The following is a 20,957-nucleotide window of genomic DNA, read 5'->3' as shown; positions in this document are numbered from 1 at the left end:
GATCTAAGGTAACTTGATTCCTCTTATTCTGCTTCTCAGGTTCTTTCTTTTTCTTTTTTAACTTTCTTATTTAATAATTATTGTAATTGTGATTGTATTGATATGTTTTATGAAATTTATGGCTTGAGAGGTTAGTGGCTTGAATTCAGTTTAAGACTATTTGTTGTGCTGTTGCACTTTATTTCCTGATCTGGGCTTATCGGAGACACATATGGAGAAAGCAATTTGAGTATGTTGTGTTGCTTACTGTGTCCAGGTTGGACTTATGTCATGAGGGCCTCTTTTTTGCTTCTTATCTAGGCCCAAATGTGGGCTTTGGAGAGATTGAGATGGCTGCTGCATTCACGTCTTATATTTTGCTCGAACATATGTTTGTTGTTCCTTGACTGAACTTGATGCAACATTTTGGTTAAATGGGGCTAACAGTTAAACTTATCCTTTTAGAAAAAGAAGCTCAAATTGCTGTAAAATGTTAGAGTAAGGAAAGATTTATCACTCAATTCAACCCAATATACATTCAAGATTATTGATATTTTATGTTCATGTCAATAAACCAATGAATGTTTTCCTCTTATGAGATAAACCTGAAGACCTTATGATAATTAGCAGTTCATTAATAAAGTCATTGGATGTGATCACAATTGTTAAGAAGATGAATGTATAAGGTTTTTGGTGTAATGTTAATAGTGTAATTGTGTTACAGAAATGTCTTGTTTATTAATGTGTTATAGTTTGACATCTAAAAATCACTAAAAATTTTACTTCTGTTACAGCAGCAGGTGTTAACACTTCATATTCTTAATCATACTTGCTTGGTGGATACTTCATATTGTTAATCTTATTTTCCTGACTTCTGACCTTGGTCTGAATATATGCCTTTTACCTCTGAGGCTCTGAGTTGCAGAGATTAGAATCTTCACAACCTACTCTCTTGTAGTGTATGATGCTTTTCATCTCTTGCTTGCGTTGTCATTTATGCGTTCTTTACATGATTGCCTGCATGGGACACATCTTCTGGTATACCATATAACATTATTAACCTGGCACATGGAAGACCACATCTACTGTATTCTTTTTCTTTTTATTATATATGTTATTTATGAATTTTAATGTTGGATCTTTCTGGTTTGTACTCAGGATTGGTTGCTCCTAGAAGAAGGTCTTACAGGAGGAGGAGGAACAACGGGGTCATTATTATTGACCAAGAAGACATATATAAGGACAATGAAAGTGAAAAGAGTGATGATGAGGTCACGATCTTGAAAGGGGATGGATATTCTGTTGTACCTTATGAAAGCGACGAAGATGAGGTCATAGAGATCGACAGTGATAGTAGTATTAGTGACAATGAGGTTACAGGGTATTACTAAGCCCGGCTTAGTAGTATTAGTGAACTTGTACAACAGTTGCATATTTTGGAGATTTTTTGGGCACATACTTTTTGGAACAGATTGGCAGATATGGTTCATTGACTACATAGCTTAAGTTACTTAGATTTTGCCTCCTTAGATATACGGGAATGATTATGTTAAAACTTTCTAGGTTATTATGTTTCACCATCTATGGATATTATTTTGGATTGCGTATAGTTGTCACGTTGATATAAATGCATATTTCTTTCTTTGATAAATCTATAATTTCTTTCTTCCATTTATGTTAATTTTCTGAATTATTATGCAAAATAAGTAAATAAATAAATAATATTAAAAATTACGTAGCATTATTAAATATCATTATAACAATTTGGTGCATCTAAAATGCTAATTTATAAAATTTTACAGTTGCATCTAAATATAATTAGGAGCAACATGTATAAATACCCCTAAATGTGTTTTGATCCTATGAAACGTAATTGCATCTAAATATATTTAGATGCAAAAGAAGTGGTTGCCTTAAATTAGAATCTTCGGCAAAATTTATAGTTGCATCTAAACATAAGTGGTTTTAGAAACAATATTTGTGTGCCCCAAAAACTAAGCACTACATGCAATTTAAAATTAGAGACAAACTTATGGGTGCCTCTAAATATAAATGGTCTTATCACCAACGTAACATGTGTGCCCCAAAAATATGGCATTAGAGGCAACCTATAATTAGCGACTGCGTGGTGGTCGCCTCTAAATGTAAGTGGCTTTAGCAACAATTCAAGTTTTGTGCCTCAAAAAGGTGGGATTAGGGGCAACCAACAATTACAACACCATAACTTGTCTGTCTCTAAAAGGTGGCATTAGGGGCAACCAACAATTAGCAACACCATAACTTGTTTGTCTCTAAAAGGTGGCATTAGAGGCAACCTATAATTAGCGACGGACTAATTAGAGGCAGCGAGAAAATTGCTTCTAAACACCATTAGAGGCTACAAATATATATTTAGATGCAATTTTGGATTGCCTCTATATGTAGTTTTTTTTTTGTAGTGAAAAGATCGTGAGGCTAAGATGGAAGAACAAATGAAGGGCTGAGATTTGCCAAGGCAAAGGAATAGTGAATTTCAAGGAATTGTGACTCAGTTCACTATTCCTTTGAACAATAGCCATAATTCCGTCTTTTAAAAGGTCAAGGATGAACATGTGATATAGCCAACAACTATTACTTACCCCTCTCTCCTCTCTCTGTTCTCCTCTCTCCTTTCCCCTCTCTCAAACTCATATACAACTGAGACTCACGAGTTCATCCTTCTCTAATGCCATCTCATCGCCTATTAGATGTTGGTGGTTTGTTGGCTGGAAAAGCAATGGGACGCCTCTAAAGTTACATCAACTGTTCCCAAGATGTCCCTGCCAAGAAAGCTTAGTCGTCCCTAGATGGCTCGTCATCCCCCATTATTTAGAGACGTGCGTACCCGTACCGGAATCGGCGCCCCGTGAAGTACCTGTGCTTCATAGCTTTCAACCAATGTGTTACAATTATTAGTGTATGTGGTTGATTCCTACTTTTGGAACAACATGCTCACATGAAAATTTCTTTTGATTCTATCCAATCAATTTAAAAAAGCTTGAATTCATGCCCTGTTGTCTCTATTATTTGCATCAGAACAACTTAATGTGCAGAGCCTTGTTCTAGGTCTTTGCTGTAAATGAATGCTCTAGAGTCTTGCCAAATATAGACATATAGTTTTAGGAACTTTAAAGCATAACTGTAAACAAATTTATTTCTCTTACAGAAATAACCTCAAACACCATCACTAAGGAAAACACAAATTAAATCTTATAGAGAACCCTTTAATTATCTTCCAGATTAGTTTCAAGACAAGACGGATGTCCACTTAACTTTTCAAATTAGATTCTATTGTAGGAAAAAAAATTACTACAATCAAACTAAAGTATATTAACAATGTAAACATTCAATATAGTATCGTTCGCATTTGTTTATTCCACCACCAACTATATTTATTTTGTACTTAACCATCTTCCCACTGGATATTTTTAACTGTCAAAAGTGTCAAGTTAATGTGAAACTAACTCTGATGCAAATTCTTGAGATTCTTTGAAAGGCCCGACCTTTTTTTATCTAAGACAAGTAACATATGATGCTTCATTGCTTACTGTTTGAACACAATGCATTGTTGTTGCACTGGCCACATATTTGCTTGCTGTTGAACCTGATTAGATATGTGGCTACCCTGCTTGACATCTAATGAAGTTGTTATGTTTAATATGCAAACTTAATAATCCACCCCTGTATGCATTCTTATTGACGCGCATTCGTTACAAGATAAGTCACGTACGCTGATTTCACCTCAGAAAAAACACGCTACCAGCAGTTGAGGTTTGAGGATGAGAAGGTAACTGTGCTGTTACACATCTATTTTTAAGGTACTAAAGTTGCAATGTATAATTAGATTCGATGCAAAAACACAGCAGATACATCAGACTCTCCAAAAAATAACACTTTTAAGCAAATAGTGATTAAAATAAATGTAACTGTTGTTTGTGTTACTTCCAAAGCAACTATTGACTTACGTATTGCCACAAATATAACTAACACTACATATTTCATTTCACATACTCGTATACACCTTTTCTAATGCACACACAAATAGTAGGGCAACAAAATACATGGAGCGCTCTTTGAGAACCAAATTGAAGAGTTCGACACAGTGTTTAAGCAAAATGATCATGAAGATGAGATTGCAAATGCACATAAAGCGAGTTTTGGGCCGATATGCTACTAGACCTGACGACTGCCAAATGATTTGATATGATTACTAAACCAAATAGCTTAATAATCAAGGATGAATAAGAATCTTGAAGAATTAACTCCAAGAATTCGAACAACTCAAAGATATTAGTCGAACAAAGGGGATATTTTTTGATCCAAGTTCACTCCTGAAACTTGAATACAAGAATCTAAACACTTCTTAAAATCACTCATGAAATTAAGATGTTTAGCGCTAAAAACTTAATACTTCTAAAAAGTCTTTTATGGTTCGATTAGTTAAGCTCTCAAGCAAAACAATAATCACAAGTATGTTTAAAACACAAATTAATTCTATGTATTATTAATGAAATAAAGGCCCCTTATATAGGGTACAAGTTCGACTAAAGATAAGCATAAAACTAGGATAAGAATTAAACTAACAACAAGATAAGAGCTAAGCTAATCCTATCCTATAATCACACACCTAAGATAACATACACATCACATGTTTATCCTACATAACTATAAAATCTATCTACTACACTACAAAAAAACAGCTCTATAGCGACGGAAAGGATCCGTCTCTAAATCAACATATTCCGTCGCTATATGTGCTTAGAGACAGAATTAGGGACGGATAACACCTGTTGTTAAAGTCCCTGTCACTAATTTAAATTAGGGACGGATTTTATCATTTTGTCTCTAATTTAGAGACAGATAGTTATCCGTTGCTGAATCCGTCTCTAAAGTTAGAGACGGAATTTTAAAATCCGTCTCTAACTTTAGAGACGGAATTTTCAAATCCGTCTCTAAATTTAGAGACGGATTTTTAAAATCCGTCTCTAAAGAAAGGTTTTGGAAGAAAAAGCGAACTAAGAATATCTTCCCATGAAAAAGATTGAAATGGGACCATGAAGACAGCCCGCCACTGGAACTTGCTTTGCTCTCGCTCCGCTCGTTCCCACCTGCCTTCTTCCCACTAGAGTGAGAGTCGCCCTAGCAGGAACCTCACAAACCTTTTCAGTCTGTTACTCTTAAACTGGGGCCCCGCCAGCTTCCCTTTCTTTGAAAAAAATCGGAATACGAATGAAATCAAAAAGGCCATCATTAGGGCAAACAATGCGATAGCTTCGGTTAGAGCAAAGCCCAAAATAGCATAACCAAATAATTGTTTCGCCAATGACGGATTTCGCGCCACGGTTGCCAACTCGGGGGTTGAACCCTCGAACTTCTGTTCTGAGTGAGAAGCGAGAACCGTTCTAGGGAAATAGGGATTCTGCACGCACCTCTCCTAACTGGACAAAAGTAGGGCAGTGTGCCTCACCTTTCTACATTAAAAAAAAGAAATAACCTGGGATCAAAGTACACAGTCTTAGCTTCTCTGGTTCTTCTTATCCCAAGTCCTCCTCTGGATAGATTCTAATCAAGAAGTGTTTTGACCCCTTACCTTATCTTTATTGCTTTTCCGATATTAGAGACGGAATTTTAAAATCCGTCTCTAAATTTAGAGACGGATTATAAAATTCCGTCTCTAAAAGGATGGGTGTAACGTTGATATTTTTCTGTTATTAGCGACGAGTATATGTAAATCCGTCTCTAATGGGAGGGATGCAATGCTGATAATTTTCTGTTATTAGCGACGAATATATTTAGAATCCGTCTCTAAATTTTGGGACGGGCATTTGAAATATTAATCGTTTGCCTATTTAAGTCTTACATAAATTATAGATCTAAACAATTATAAACCATTTTAATTCACATTTAATAACCAAGTGCCAACTTTACATTAATTTGCAAGTCACAATATGTAATAGTAGTCATTTATATACGAAGTACAAAACAAGTTGGAACTTATAACGATATACAAAAACGGCCACTTAAGATATATGCAAAAATCACTATGTTAAGGCCTATACTAGAAGCATGTATCAAACAAAATCATTGGATACTTTGAAAGCCTATACAAAAATCATATGCTAACCATAGTGTCAAGGGCGAGGAGGTTAGCTTGCATAAACATGTCCACTTGTTGTTTGAAAGTCATGAAAGTTTCAGTGGTTTCGGATAGCGTTTTTTGAGTTTCAACCAACACCTTTTGGGTTTCAACAAGCCCTTCCTTTGTTGCATCTAGTTCTTCCTTTTGTTCGTCATTTTGTGCAGCAAGTTCAACAAATTGAGTCTCCAAGCTCTTAATGTAGTCTCTCTGTGACTTCTTATCGTGCCTTTCTTCAAATGTAGGTCTTTCGTAATATGAGTGAGCAGCTGCACCCAAACCAAATATTTATCCCTTTTCATTCCACCCGCCCACAGCCTCAAAAAACAATTCATCCTCGATCTTTTGCGTCTCACTGTCACATTCAAGGTTGCAGATTTCTTCTTCTCGAATTCATTCTGAAATATATAGTTAATGTCATATATTAAACAAAACATACAATAGCAATAAAACACAAAAAAAGCAATAGTAATGAAACACAATAGTATCTATATTTTTGCTGCTATTTTTGCACAAATTTCGCCAGCATGACCCCATATATACAATGAAATCCCAATTATGTGGTAAAAATTTAACTTGTAAGTGACTCATACATGACCCCAAAATCAATATAAACAATTATACCAACACACAACAATAACAACAACAAATAACCAATTTTGCTTCTCCCAAATATACCATCACAAATCATAACTCCTTTGATCACTTCAAGATACACCCACTTACATGTTTGAAAATAGAATAATGTCCATCATAACCTCAGATTAGTGTTACCATTTAAAAAAAAAAAAAAGCAAATACAAGATCGCTAAGTGTGAATAACCAAAAATGACGCTTACCCACACTTCTTCTGCCTTAGTGTTTACAAATTGACCATCATTACCAGCATGACCATCGTAATATAGCTCAGCTGCTGTGGGTGTACGCTTAAGTTTCTTCTCCTATATATTTGTTGGAAAGAAAAGAGGAAAATGTTACAAATATCAACTCAAGCAAACAATAAAGCAAATAAGATTAACTTAGCTTTGTTAGCTAAGTTACATGTACATATTTGAAGAATTAGGCAAATAAGGTAAACTAATCATCCAAACCAACAACAATAGCACCCAAACAGTAGCCCCAACAGCAGCCCCAAACAGCACCCAAAAAAGCCCCAACAGCACCAAAAAAAGCCCCAAACAGCACCTTCACTAGCCCCAACCAGTGGCCCATAATAGCCCAAACAACAGCCCAAGCACCCAAACAGCAGCCCAAACAGCACCCAAAAAAGCCCAAACAGCACCCAAAAAAGCCCCAACAGCACCCAAAAAAGCCCCAAACAGCACCCTCAGTAGTCCCAACCAGTAGCCCATAATAGCCCAAACAGCAGCCCAAAACAGAATCCAAAATAGCCCCAAACAGCAGCAACGACAGCCCCAAACAGCATCATATATAGCCCCAACAGCACAAAAAATAGCCCCAAACAGCACCCTACCTAACCCGAACCAGTAGCCCCAAACAATGCTTATTTAGGAGGCCAAATAGCAGTCCAAAATCAGCCCCAATGACAGCCAAAAAAGCAGTAAAAACATCACTAAAACAGCAAAATAGCCTCTAAAACAACACCAAATAGGAGGACAAATGGCAGTCCAAAACCATCCCCAATGACGGCCAAAAACAGCAAAAACATCCCTAAAATAGTAGCAAAATAGCCCCTAAAACATCACCAAATAAAGCAACAAAACAACCCTATAACAACAACAAATTACGCATAATAAAAGCAGTAAATATACCAGTTTGAGCTTCACTTCCTCAGTCGAAATGGAACATTGACGATGGTGAACCTTTTGATTTTCATTGCTCAATCTGTTTTTAGAACATTGGTTACTTCTCCTTATGAAATCATCATCTTTTTTTCTCATTTCTTTCATACGTTCTCTTAAACTGGGAGCACACCAAGTAGCACTATATGTTGGATCTGAGCAAACCTTTAACACTATACCACTAAGGCGCCTCGCACAATTTGATTGCCATTCCTTCTTTACCAATGAAGCTACCGATGGATCCCAAGAGAACTCTTGCTACAAAAGACCATACATAATTCGAGCAAAGTAGCAAAATAATGAGTCTCACTATACACATAAAAATAAAAATTTATTGCATGAAGTATTATAGTCTTTCTTTCCCTAACCTTGAAAGCATTCCACCATCTTTCCTTGACTTCTCGTGGAGTCATACCCAATTGTAGTAAGGTCCCTTGAAGTATGTCTTATACGATGTCTCCACTACTACATCAACTACATCACGATGGACAAACCTGTAGAAAGTAGTAAATTACAATGCATAATGTAATTTTAGAAGCAAACTAAAGCTTGAATATAAATTAGGCCACATAACTTAGAAGATTTAAGTTTAGATACCAATAAGTAAAAGCTAGGATATAACCGAAAACAAGCTGAAATAACTTTAAGCTAGAAGATATGCAAACTTACCATAATTTATCAGGGTCCAAAACTAATTTCGCTTGAGGATTACACCTATCATCTGATACAGTTATGCCTCTATCAAGATCCCCATTGCTAAGCTGTTCATCACTCCTAATATGAGTCTCACTTTGCTGATTTGTTGCGTGTTCTGTTTCTGTTGTTGCATTTTCTAGTGCATTTTCTGTTGCATCCGATTCTGTAAAGTCACGTGTTTCAACAACTTTGCGGGGTCCTCGAATAATGGGACCTCTCCCATTTAAACCACCTCGACACCTATAAGTCATCTGCATATGGGATAATATATACACAATCGCACATAACAGTGATTAATAAAATCAATTTATGTCTAAACTTAAAACAGATGCTAATAAAAATGACATTTACATATAGTAGATCTTAACAATCCCTACAAATAAAACAAGGATTACTAAATTGCATAAAATGTGATCAAATTACATCATTAAACATTAAATCATTGCATTAAAATCATCATTGTCACCATCTTCATTTTCGTTACCAGCACTATCATCACCATCATCATCATGGTCTTCTTCCTCTTCCTCATCATCATGATAGTCTTCTGCCTCTTCCTCTTCCTCTTCCTCTTCCTCCAATTCTTCTTCTTCTTCTTCATTAAGGATTTCATACTCAAGTGAATCCCAATGCAAATCGTCATCACCATCATCTTGCCTATCTTCCGAAAGTAATGGAGGGTTTTCAGTGGTTATTTCTTGAAATGCCATTTCATCTAAAGGAGCGTCAATAGTACCTCTAGGTTTAATGTTAAAGACATAAAACCATGGATTTCTTTCCTTTCTCATAGTAGGACTAGGTGCAAAATAGACTTGCTCAACTTGGTAAGCCAATACAAATGGATCATACGTTGGATAACTTCTTGTATGATTAACCTCTACAAGTTTATATTTTTCATGCATCCTAGTGCCTTGTCCAGGATCATACCATGCACATTTGAACAAGATTGTCTTATAGCTGTTCTTAGCCCCAATATAAACAAATTCTATAATCTCTTCAAGAACCCCAAAGTAATCATTTCCTTCAACACCTTTCACACAAACACCATAGTTTGTGGTTGATTTATTTTTACCAAAGTTGAAAGTATGAAAATGAAAACCATTAATGAAATATCTATTAAATTTCCAGACCCTTGTCGACGGACCAAGTGCTAAAGAATGAATAACATCGTCATTTACACCAGTATCCATAACCTACGAAAATCAAAAAATAGTTAAATGTTCAATCATTATCAATCGAGAGTTCATCTTAAATCGTTACTTAAGTACGATACTTACATGTCCTTTAAACCAACTTGGAAAGTAATGATCATAATTGGTCCAAACATCTTTCGCATTTAAGCAGCCATATGTTCTTATCATATATTCTTCAAGTAGACTGCAAATAATAGTATCCTCGTTATATATAGTTACATACTAATATCATAAATAAAGTTTAGGAATCTTAACAATTAAAAGATCATACTGCTCAAAATCTCCGAGGATCGCACAATTACCAAGGATATACTTGTGGCCAATATCATAATCCTTATCATCAAGATATACTAATTGACCTTGGGATGCGCTATAGCCATCGTTACAAGTGAAAATCTCCGGTAGTTTTGAATCCTTTGGCTCCTCATCATCTCTAGAATTTAATCCTAGATTGCTCACTCTTGTGGTAATATGTTCCTCAAAATAATGGGAGCAAAAGTTGGAAATCTCCTCCGTGAGGGATGCATTACAAATAGAAGCTTCAACTCGTGCTTTGCTACCAACTTTTTGCTTTAGGTGGTACAAAAACCTAAAATAATGGACTCAATTATCATTATTAATCAATTATCTTAATGAATTACAAGATAACCAAAAATAATAATTATTTTTACCTTTCAAAAGGGTACATCCACCTATATTGAACTGGTCCACCAACTCTGGCCTCATAAGGTAAATGAACAGGAAGATGTTCCATGCAATTAAAGAAAGTTGGCGGGAATATTTTTTCCAGTTTGCAAAGTATCTCTGCAATATTATTCTCTAATCGAATCATGTCCGTTAATTGCAAAGAAGTTGAACAAATATCTCTGAAAAATTGGCTAAGCTCAGTTAGAGCATTCCACACATTTGGAGGCAACAAATCTTTGAATGCAACATGAAGCAATCGTTGCATAAAAACATGGCAATCATGACTCTTCAAACCAAATAACCTGTACTCCTTGGTATCAACACATTTACCTAAGTCAGATGCATAAGAGTCCGAAAGTTTTAAGCATAGCAACCACTCACACAAAGCCTTTCTCTTCTCCATGGACAAAACAAATGGAGCAGTTGGCACACTAATTGAATCTTCTCGAACTTCCAACTTTCGTCGTTTACAAAAAAGTACCAAGTCTTTCCTTGCTTTCAGGTTGTCTTTAGTTTTCCCCTTAACATCCATGATTGTATGAAAAACATTATCAAACACATTTTTTTCAATGTGCATGACATCAAGGTTATGGCGAATCATAAGCTTGCTCCAGTATGGTAATTGCCAAAAGATGCTTTGCTTTGTCCAGTTATGAAGTTTTCCAAAACCTTTGAGTTTTCCCCTAGTTCCACATAAACCTTCCAATCCTCCAGTTTTTGGCAATTACGAAACACGTTCCCAAATTTCTTCTCCACTTAATCTCAGTGGAGGGGAAGAATTGTCAACTCTGTTTTTAAAAAATGCACTCTTACTTCGACGGAAAGGATGATCTTGTGGTAAGAATTGACGATGACAATCGAACCATGTCTGCTTTCCACCATTTTTTAGAGTGAAGACCTTAGTATTCTCCATGCAATATGGGTATGCTAATAGTCCAAAGCAAAGCAGCTTTCATTTGAAAATTTTGCTTTTGTGACACATCATAAGTCGATACCCCTACCTCCCATAAAAGCTTTAATTCTTCAATGAGAGGTTGCAAGAAAACATCTAGGTTCCCCTTAGGATTCTTTGGACCTGGAATAATCAAGCTTAGGAACACGAACGGTTTCTTCATGCATAACCAAGGTGGCAAGTTATAAGGAGTTAACATGACTGGCCAACAGGAATATTGTTTACCGGATTTTACAAATGGAGAAAACCCATCAGTGCAAAGACCAAGTCTAACATTTCGTGACTCCTTGCCAAAATCAGAAAAGGTTTCATCAAAATTCTTCCATGCCTCACCATCACAAGGATGGGACATAATGCCTTTCTTTCGCAGATTCTCCGCATGCCATCTCATTTGCTTAGCCGTTGACTTCGTTGCATATAGTCTTTGCAACCTTGGAGCAATTGGCAAGTAAAAAAGAACTTTTTTTGGAGTACTTTTTCCATTTACTCTTGAAGTCTTATATCGATTTGCTTTACAAACAAGACATTCATTAAGATCCTTATGCTCCTTCCAGAACAACATGCATCCATTAGGACATGCATCAATCCTATAGTGAGGAAGTTCAAGTCCATCAAGCAACTTTCGAGTCCTGCGAAAGGTATCTGTCATATTGTTCACATCTGGACAAATATCCTTAACTAAGGATGCAACACTATCGATGGCTTTATGCGGAATGTTGTATTCACATTTCAAGTTAGTGATAAGAGGTTTTTAGTGTGTCGTTAAGGCACTAAGAACCGTTTTCCAAACAATATTTATAAGTCCTAACAAGCAATTACTAAGAGAATAGTAAGGGCAAGTCAAGGGTCGATCCACAGGGAAAATGGGATTGATTAAAGCCTATCAAGTCTAGACTACCTAATTGAAGGGTATTTGGGGGTTTAAAAGAGTTTTGGTAACTATTAAGTCTATCTAATAGCACGAACAAGCAAATAACACGAGCTTAAATATCAGATAAAAGACACTAGAGTTAAGATTACTAGTATGAATAAGAATAGCCAAGGAATGCTAATGCGATTGTGATGTACGGAGATGATTATGTAAGGTTTAGTTTCCCTCTAAATTACTTGAGTCCTCTCTCGAATGGTCCTCAAGAGTAATCACTTAATCAATCAACTAAATCCTCTCTCGAATGGTCTTTACTTAATTGATTAAGAGATTCAATAAGTTTGGAAAACCCCTAGTGAAGGATCACCTTAATTTCCATCCAATATCTTGGCATAGAAATTAAGTTGATTCTTGGGGATGATAAAAGAGTTCAAAATTCGATTTAGAACATTTGAAATCAAAATACCAAAGATAAAATGTGATCAATATCTATCCTAAGGTCTCAAAACACCAAGATCAATGCATAAACCTCTTAACATCACAATCACATCAACATCATATTTAAAACCCTAATTCATACTTTCACCCTAACCCTAGATTATGAAACTACTCACTAATCATGGAGTTAAAGCAATTAAACAATGAATCTATGACTAATCTAAGGTAAACATGATTAAGTAATGATTAAACTAATGGAATTGCAATTATGAAACTAAGAGAATGAAGATCTAAAATAATCTAGGAACATAAACAAACACCAAGAGAATGGATTAAAAACTGAAACTTTGAATTAAGATGAATGAAAAGTACCTTCAATATCAATCAAAACACAAACTATGATCTCTAATCTCAATTACCAATGAAAAACTCAAGTGTTTTCTCTCTAATACAAAACCCTAAAATATTCTCTGAAAACTAGAATGAAAGCGTCCGTCTAAAACTAAAAAGGAAAAGGGGTTTAATGATCGAATTTTCTGTTTCGGAACGCATGGTGCGGGCGCACTATAAGGAGGTGCGGGCGCACCATAAGGAGGTCTGGCGCACCATGCTTAGGTGCGGGCGCACCAGGCGTCAGGTGCGGGCACATCTTACCCTTTTGCCTCAAGGTGAAAATCATCCGTAGATGGTGCGGGCGCACCATGGGTTGGTGCGGGCGCACCAGACATAGGTGCGGGCGCACCTTATGCTTTGTGCGGGCGCACCAATGTCGTCTGTTTTGTGCTCCAGAATTGGTCGATGGTCGGGCGCACCAGTAGCTTGGCGGCGACCAGTAGCTTGTGCGGGCGCACATGTGTGCGGGGCATACCAAGTGCACCTCAGGCTACCTCTCAGCCTCTAGCTCGTTCCCTTGTGCCATTTCTCGCATTTCTCGGCCCCGAAAAGGGTCATACCTGCAATAGAAACACGAACAAACATGGTGAAAGCATATGTGCTAGAAATTCGATCAAAATAGATCGAAAATCTAGCAAAATGTCACTATGATCAAGTATGATCAAGTGAATGAAATAGAAGGGAAAAGTGAGGAGAAAAAGGGAAGAAAAGGAGAAAAAGGAGCTAAAACAAGCCAAAAGAAAGTAATAAAGTGCGTTAGAAACGCACTTATCAAACTCCCCCAAGCTTAGCGTTTTGCTTGTCCTCAAGTAAACCAAGAATGAGAATGGAAGGAAAAAGAAGAAAGGAGAATAAAAAGAAAAGGGAAACATGCAACAAACTAACCTATATGCTCTAAATGCAAGGTTACAACATGACATGCAAGCTAAATGAGTTCATAGCAAGATTTAGGAGACCAACCAAACACAAGAGGGAAGATGATTAGGAAGCACAAGAGTGACTCTAAGGTCTCAATCCACCGATCAACCGAGTCTTTTTGAAAGAAAGCTTTCCAAGAATGATTTCTCACTCTTCTCCACTTCCAAGACCCAAGTTTGACTCCTCCCTAGGGATGCTCAACCATAATTGCTCGCCTCTACCAGTTTTGATGACCCTCATCATGACTTGCACAAAATCTCCCCGCCACTACTAAATAGATCAAGTCCAATCTAGAAGTCAAAAGGGACTTTGTTAAGGTTGTAAGGGGCTAGTAGGTGTGTGATTATATTCTAGGAATGTGGTGCAAAAAGGGTAAGTGGAGTCAAACTAGGGGTAAATACTCCCCCAAGCTAGTCCTAACACATTCTCAATTAAAGAAATCTCACACATACCTTGAATTTCACTTGTTCCTTTTTCACTTTGTGAACTTTTTCATTTTCTCATCAATTTGATCTTTCTTTCTTTTCATTTTCAATAATAAACCAAATCAAACAATAAGAACTTTCTTTCTTTTATTTCTTTTGTCTTTCTTTTTCACAAATTTTTTTCAACTTTTGCTATCATACAAGCACATTAACTCCTTTCAACCAAGACTTAATATCAAAACAACTTAACTCAACAAACTACACATGCACTCCACTTTGGGGAAAGTTTGGCCATGACTCATTATGTGGGTTAAGCAAAAATAGGATAGAAAGGCTCAGATGGGTTGAGAAGCGAATATTATGCAGGTATTCAAGCTTTTGGTTTGTAGCTCCTATTACTAGCAAAAGAAACGCCCTAAATCATTCTCCTAGAGGCTCGTCTTATGTAATCTTGGGGAGCTAAAATGCAAGTCACAAGTTAGGCGATCAATGGTGAGGGTTGTGAGTGAGTCTTACGAGGTTCTTGGCCCTCCTTCGGGTTATCGCACAAGAGGCAAGGCAATCCATTCATCCAACTCGCCTAATTTCAAAGAGACTCTACCAAAAGTTATCGGTTTCAAGAGACGCTAAAGTCACAACAGGGCTTCCAAAATCATCAAGTCTAATATAAGGAAGGTCTTCCAATCAAGTCATGAACTCTTTAGCCACAAATCATGCATGCAACCAAGCTATCCTAAATGCAGAAAAAAAAGAAAAAAGAATAAAAGAGGAAAATGTTTTTTTTTTTTTTTATATATAAAAATATGCAAAGCAAAACAAAACTACCAAAACAAACTACCAAAGCAAAGCTGTACAGGTGAAGAGAAGTCAGCAGGGGTGGGGGAGTCAAAACCACAGACAGGAACAATCACCAACTGATACCGAAAACCAATGAGACCCCTAAATTCTAACCATCAATGACCCCAAAACTCCCAAGATATGGACATACATGCAAGTCCCCCAAGCTTAAGCAAAACTCCGCGCTCGGAGTTGCAAAAGGAGGGAGAGGGGGGTCATGAAAAGCTCCTAATAGTTCCCACCATTACCCCCATCGGGAGGGGGGTAAGGAGGGAAATACCCACCAGAGTACCCATCAGGATAGTAGGAGGGTAGTGGGGTAAGGACGGAAAGAAGGCTCCTCAAACGGCCCTTCTCGAGGGTCGAAAGAAGGAGGATGTGGGGATGGTTAGGGAAGGGAGGCTCATGTCCGGAGTGGACATTGGCGAGGTGAGTGCGCCAAGCCACCCTAGACACATGGTCGAGGTCGGTGCGGATACCGGCAAGAGTAGCGTAACCGCACGGTGATTGGCCTCCTGAGAGGCCTGCATCGGGCTATGGCGCCATGACGAGCCCATGTCGAAGGATTGAGAGGAGAAGCTTCGGCCACCTCACTCTCAGGAATGCGTGGTCGGGGACCTCTCGGAACGCGTGGAATGCGCTCCGTAGGATGGGCTCAGGGATAGCCCGTGGGATGTCATGGGCAGGGGGAACCGCCAACGGTTTTCACAGTTAGCGGGAGGTCCCAGATGAAGTCGGGCCCTATAAAACAGTAAGGTTGCCCCCCCCACAAGCCAGTACATTTTCCTTCTGTAACGCGCAGAAATTTCATCTGCTGCAAACTGGCACCATCCAATCTGTTGGACTACCAACAGTGGCACGCTGCTTCCTTCGAAGCGAGCCAGGTCATCGTGCAAGTCAAGGTAGGACGCTAGTCGGGTGACCATGCCACCACAAAGGATCTCCCCAATCACCGTAGTGCCCCCCCCGAATCTCCTCAGTCGGTTAAGGAGGAGCGCAGCAAAGTTAATTCGGGTTCATGGTGGGCCCCGTCAGTGCCAACCAAAGAACCAGCAGCTCGTCCTTCTCAACTGCCCGACTTCCTGTTTAGGAAAGATGGTGTAAACCAACATCCTATGGAATAACGGAGAGCAAGTGGATGATCTCCGACGCTTTGGACGAATTCGTCCGAAACGGAGTCGTGCCGTTGGTGATTTTGCCCACCATTCTTGCTCATTGTATCCCTGCCAGATGGTGCCCAAAGGGGCATCACAAGGAGCTCGAGAATCCATCCCGAATGCCTCACAGAATTCGTCGAGAGTGCTCTAGCTTGATTAAACATACGAAATTGGATAGCTAGAGCACCCGTGCCCGGCTCCTTACTTGTGTTCAACATACTCAAGAATTCGAGAGTGAGTTGATCATAAGTAGGTGCATGGACGTCAAGAAAGTCCGATAACCCGACATTACCTGCCATCTCCCTTATCATCGATTCGATGTTATGGTAGTTGCAGGTAGTGTAGTCATAGAACTTTGTGGGACGAAACGTGCGCTCAGAAAGTTGTGGAAAAATTTGTTTATGAGCGCACGTTTCGTCCCACTGGAGGAGCCTTCACCACTACTTCTTCCCATGGTGGTAAAAAGTTTTATTTTGCAATAAAGGGGAAGGAGAAGTGATGATCTGCTGCAATGACACACCACAAAGCAGACTTTTCACACAAAGACACACACAAAAAGAAAAATCAAACCACACAAAAAAGAAAACACACAAAAAGAAAAATCAAAAACTAATCCTAAGATCTACCAGCTAGCCAATCCACAATTAGTAGCAACCAAGTTGCTAACAATCAAGAGTATCACCACTTACAAGAGACTTTGAAGACAAATTCACCAAATCAACCACAATTATACACAAAAATCAACAACACTAGAAATTCATGCAATGTAGTTCAGAAAAATTCAGAGAATCATGAAAAATACCACAATCAACATGAATTACACTTGTTCACCACCACAACAAACACAAATAAGGGCAAAGTTCATGAACAATAAAAAATTTGTGGAAAACAAGCATGCAATCTAAAAGAAAACACACTAGAACTCCAAATTACTAGATTATTGATGAAAAAGCAAAGATTAAAAGAGAGTTACCAACATGGAGATGAAAATCCCCAATTTCGAAACCCTAGAAATCAAATCCTTGCAAAACCCCCAATTTTTGTGCCCTTGAATGGTGTAGAGAGGAAGATGATGAAGATTCCGGTGAGATTTGTCGTCGAAAGTCGCCGGAAAAGGGTCGTGGTGGCCGGATCTAGAGAGGAGCAAGAGAGAGAAAGTGAGTGAGTGTGAGAGAGAGTTTCGAATTATGAAGAAGATTGAGTGAGGAGGGCCGAAAAAAAGTCTAAACTCGCGTTTTTTTGCCTAGCCAGGTTGGTGCGGGTGCACCTCTCCCTGGTGCGGGTGCACCTCTCCCTGGTGCGGGCGCACCAATCGAAAAAATTTCAAAAAAACGTTTGGTGCGGCCGCACCAAACCCTTCTGTTTTTTTCTAAAAAAATCCGGAGGCTTTGCTGCGGGCGCACCATGCTGCAGTACCCGCGTGTCTCCCTTCGACACCTTTAGTTTAAGCTGTTCCTGGACCCTCTGATTGGCGGTCAACCATTTCTGCATCTCGTCGCTAAGTTCTTGACGGGCTATGACTGCAAGACAATATAAAAACAGTAAGAATCATTGTAAAGAAAAGCAAGGCAGTCGAATGCCTTAAGCTCACAAAGTCCCGATCCTGGGGATAGGCAGGGCTCAACCCAATCACTAACAGGAACTGCTCGTTGCTCAGGTCATCCGCAGCATGATTCCAGTACTGAGGAACTTGCTTTCGATCACCCTCTCAATGACGGTGATGCACTAGCTGATAAATGGTTATCCCAGCCTCGTCCTCTGCCATTCGAGGAACAGATCTATTCAGCCACAAGTCTGGGTCCTCGAGTAGGGAAACCACCAGGAAATCCCACTGCTCGGCCCGATATACGTACATAAACTCGGTGCGAAAGAGCTGTTGATTTGAGGGCATGACGCCAACGATCTTGTAGGGGTGACGGACCTAGAAGCTCCACCAGTCTTCTCCATTCGAGGTGGCGGACATGATGACGAGCTTTACCATATTTAGCCAAAGGACTAAAGAGGGTTTTACACCCATCATATTACAAATAGCCAGAAAGCCCACCATCGAGCCAACGTTGTTGGGTATAAGCTGGCACAAAGCCAGACCATAGGAGGAAAACACTTCGACTATGAAAGGGTCTAGCGGAAACCTCAATTCCAGCTCGAGGTGCGCCTTGCACGAAGCAATGTAGCCCGTCGGAGGGGTGCAGACAATCTCCGTGGGTTTCGGTATGTAAAGGGCGTAGGGGAGTTTAACAAAGTAAGAACTCTCGAGGAATCGGAGATTCCTCGTCAGAAAACCCATAAAAGGCCCTCGGAGATGGAAATGAGCTATCCCCCGAGGCAGAGTCACAGCTTCCTCATCTCTGCCACTCGTACTCGCGGTAAGAGAGTTGCCCTCACTTCTTCCCTCCATCACTCGAACAACCTTGTTGTCGAGAAGATCATCTAAGTAACTCCTAATGGCACGGGGGTCGAGCAATGGTGACAGAATATGGGGGTTATTTAACACCTCCCCCCCGTCAGAAACTATAGACGCACCGTCACTCGAGTATAGTAGAGCGTCGAAGATCTGAGTGGGGTCAGGGCACTCGAATGCCGCGGACACCATGGGGACCCCCCCAATTAGTATCTCATCGAACAAAGGTTCCAGCAAGGGAGGCAAAGTCCCCAAGCTAGATGAGGTGCCACTAGTATCCTTCACCTGGGGGTTCCACCCAGAACGGTCCATTAGAAAGTTAAACAAAGAAGCAAAAGGAGAAGATCGTACCTTAATCAAGCGTGCTCTGGATATTCGTTCCCGACTCGAAGTATAACAACCAACCTTCAGAGCTCTCGAGATCGTGCGAAGAAAAGTGCGAGGTCTCAAAAGAATCTGAGCATATAATGAGATAAAATAAAGTACTTGCCTCTTATTATATAGATTGCCTGAAGAGGACGCTTAACATCCGACGGGCTCAAGAATCCCTCAAAAGTACGAGGAATTGGGCCTCTCAACAGGCCCAAAGTCACCAGCTCCCTCGATAAGTCTCCGCAAACTCCTCGGATTTGACTGAAGTCCAGCTGAATCCAGTATCAGAGTACAACTGCTCCATCCTGAAAACCCCTCCTCGTCGGAGCCCTAACACCCCCGGGGCGATTTATGCTCGGACGGAGGCCAAAGACCTACATTTATGCACTTCACCCAGATCGAGTGAAGGATATCTCAGCCATCCCGTCAAGAGCTACGGTGTCATGCCCCTCGAGTTTCAAGGGGGTTCATTGGCCCCTGGAAAACCTCGAGCAAGGTCCTTCACTTCGTCGAGCTACTTGGGACTCATTGGCCCCTGTGAAACCTCGAGCAAGGTCCTTCACTTCCTCGAGTTACCTAGGGCTCATTGGCACCTGGGAAACCTCGAGTGAGGTCCTCCACTTCCTCAAGTTACCTAGGGTTCATTGGTCCCTAGGAAATCTCGAGTGAGGTCCTTCATTTCTTCCTCGAGTTACCTGGGGACAGGTGCTTCATTTCTTCCTCGAGTTACCTGGGGGCAGGTCCTTCATTTCTTCCTCGAGTTACCTGGGGCTCATTGGCACATGGGAAACCTTGAGCGAGGTCCTCCACTTCCTCGAGTTACCTCGGGCTCATTGGCCCCTAGAAAACCTCGAGCAACGTCCTTCATTTCCTGAAGTTACCTGGGGATCATTGGCCCATGGAAAACCTCGAGCAACGTCCTTCATTTCCTGGAGTTACTTGGGGCTCATTGGCCCCTAGGAAACCTCGAGCGAGGTCCTTCACTTCCTCGAGTTACCTAGGGCTTATTGGCCCCTGATAAACCTCGAGCGAGTTCCCTCACTTTCTCGAGTTACCTAGGGCTCGTTGGCCGCTCGGAAACCTCGAGCAAGGTCCCTCCCTTCCTCGAGTGACTTGGGGCTCGTTGGCCCCTGGGAAACCTCGAGCAAGGTCCCTCACTCCCTCGAGTTACCTGGGGCTCATTGGCCCCTGGTAAACCTCGAGCAAGGTCCCTCACTCCCTCGAGTTACCAGGGGCTCATTGGCCCCTGGGAAACCTCGAGCAAGGTCCCGCACTCCCTCGAGGTGGGCTAGGAACCTAGTCGCGGAGGGCATTTTGGTAACTTCTGCAAAACAAGTGGCATCAGAAGCGACCTCTTCTACATATTTCGCGTGGGGCTAATGTTTGGGACCCTTAAGCCTTAGTGGGCCTCCACACGTTTCAAAGCCCTCTGCCAGCATGGCAAGCCCTTAGTGCCAGCCTGGTAGGAACATTTTCAAACATTTCAACACCTATAAATACGGAGCAGATCCCCATTTATTGAGGTAATAACTTCTCGACAAACTACTTCACAAATCCCAATTAAATACACATCAACTGAGTTGATCGTTGGAGGGGCGATCCCGGATCCACCCCCGGGGTAGTCTAACTCTTGTCTAGTGCAGGTCTCTTAGTAATCTTCGAGCATCCGGCCCCCATTAACCTTA

General features: G+C 40.0%; 3 protein-coding genes across 3 annotated transcripts; all 3 read right to left on the bottom strand.

The window, feature by feature from the left end:
* Positions 1-6,791: 6,791 nt before the first annotated feature.
* Positions 6,792-8,421, bottom strand: LOC130592020 (uncharacterized). The gene is made up of 3 exons (XM_057396058.1): positions 8,304-8,421; positions 7,906-8,193; positions 6,792-7,074 (listed from the first exon to the last, which is right to left on the bottom strand). Exons 1-3 carry the CDS (start codon positions 8,346-8,348, stop codon positions 6,904-6,906), a joined length of 504 nt encoding a protein of 167 aa, XP_057252041.1. The 5' UTR covers positions 8,349-8,421; the 3' UTR covers positions 6,792-6,903.
* A 179-nt stretch (positions 8,422-8,600) lies between these two features.
* LOC125491578 (uncharacterized) lies at positions 8,601-10,100 on the bottom strand. The gene is made up of 3 exons (XM_048646891.2): positions 9,909-10,100; positions 9,183-9,824; positions 8,601-8,882 (listed from the first exon to the last, which is right to left on the bottom strand). Exons 1-3 carry the CDS (start codon positions 9,990-9,992, stop codon positions 8,601-8,603), a joined length of 1,008 nt encoding a protein of 335 aa, XP_048502848.2. The 5' UTR covers positions 9,993-10,100.
* On the bottom strand, positions 10,053-11,436 carry LOC104903750 (uncharacterized). Its single transcript, XM_010691863.2, has 2 exons — positions 10,496-11,436; positions 10,053-10,413 (listed from the first exon to the last, which is right to left on the bottom strand). Exons 1-2 carry the CDS (start codon positions 11,110-11,112, stop codon positions 10,053-10,055), a joined length of 978 nt encoding a protein of 325 aa, XP_010690165.2. The 5' UTR covers positions 11,113-11,436.
* Between the last annotated feature and the right edge of the window lie 9,521 nt (positions 11,437-20,957).

This window comes from Beta vulgaris, chromosome 6 (genome assembly GCF_026745355.1).
Source record: "Beta vulgaris subsp. vulgaris cultivar EL10 chromosome 6, EL10.2, whole genome shotgun sequence".
In the NCBI taxonomy this organism is placed as follows: domain Eukaryota; kingdom Viridiplantae; phylum Streptophyta; class Magnoliopsida; order Caryophyllales; family Amaranthaceae; genus Beta; species Beta vulgaris.
Note: the sequence above shows the minus strand (reverse complement) of the source record. Positions and strands in the feature narration are given on the sequence as shown.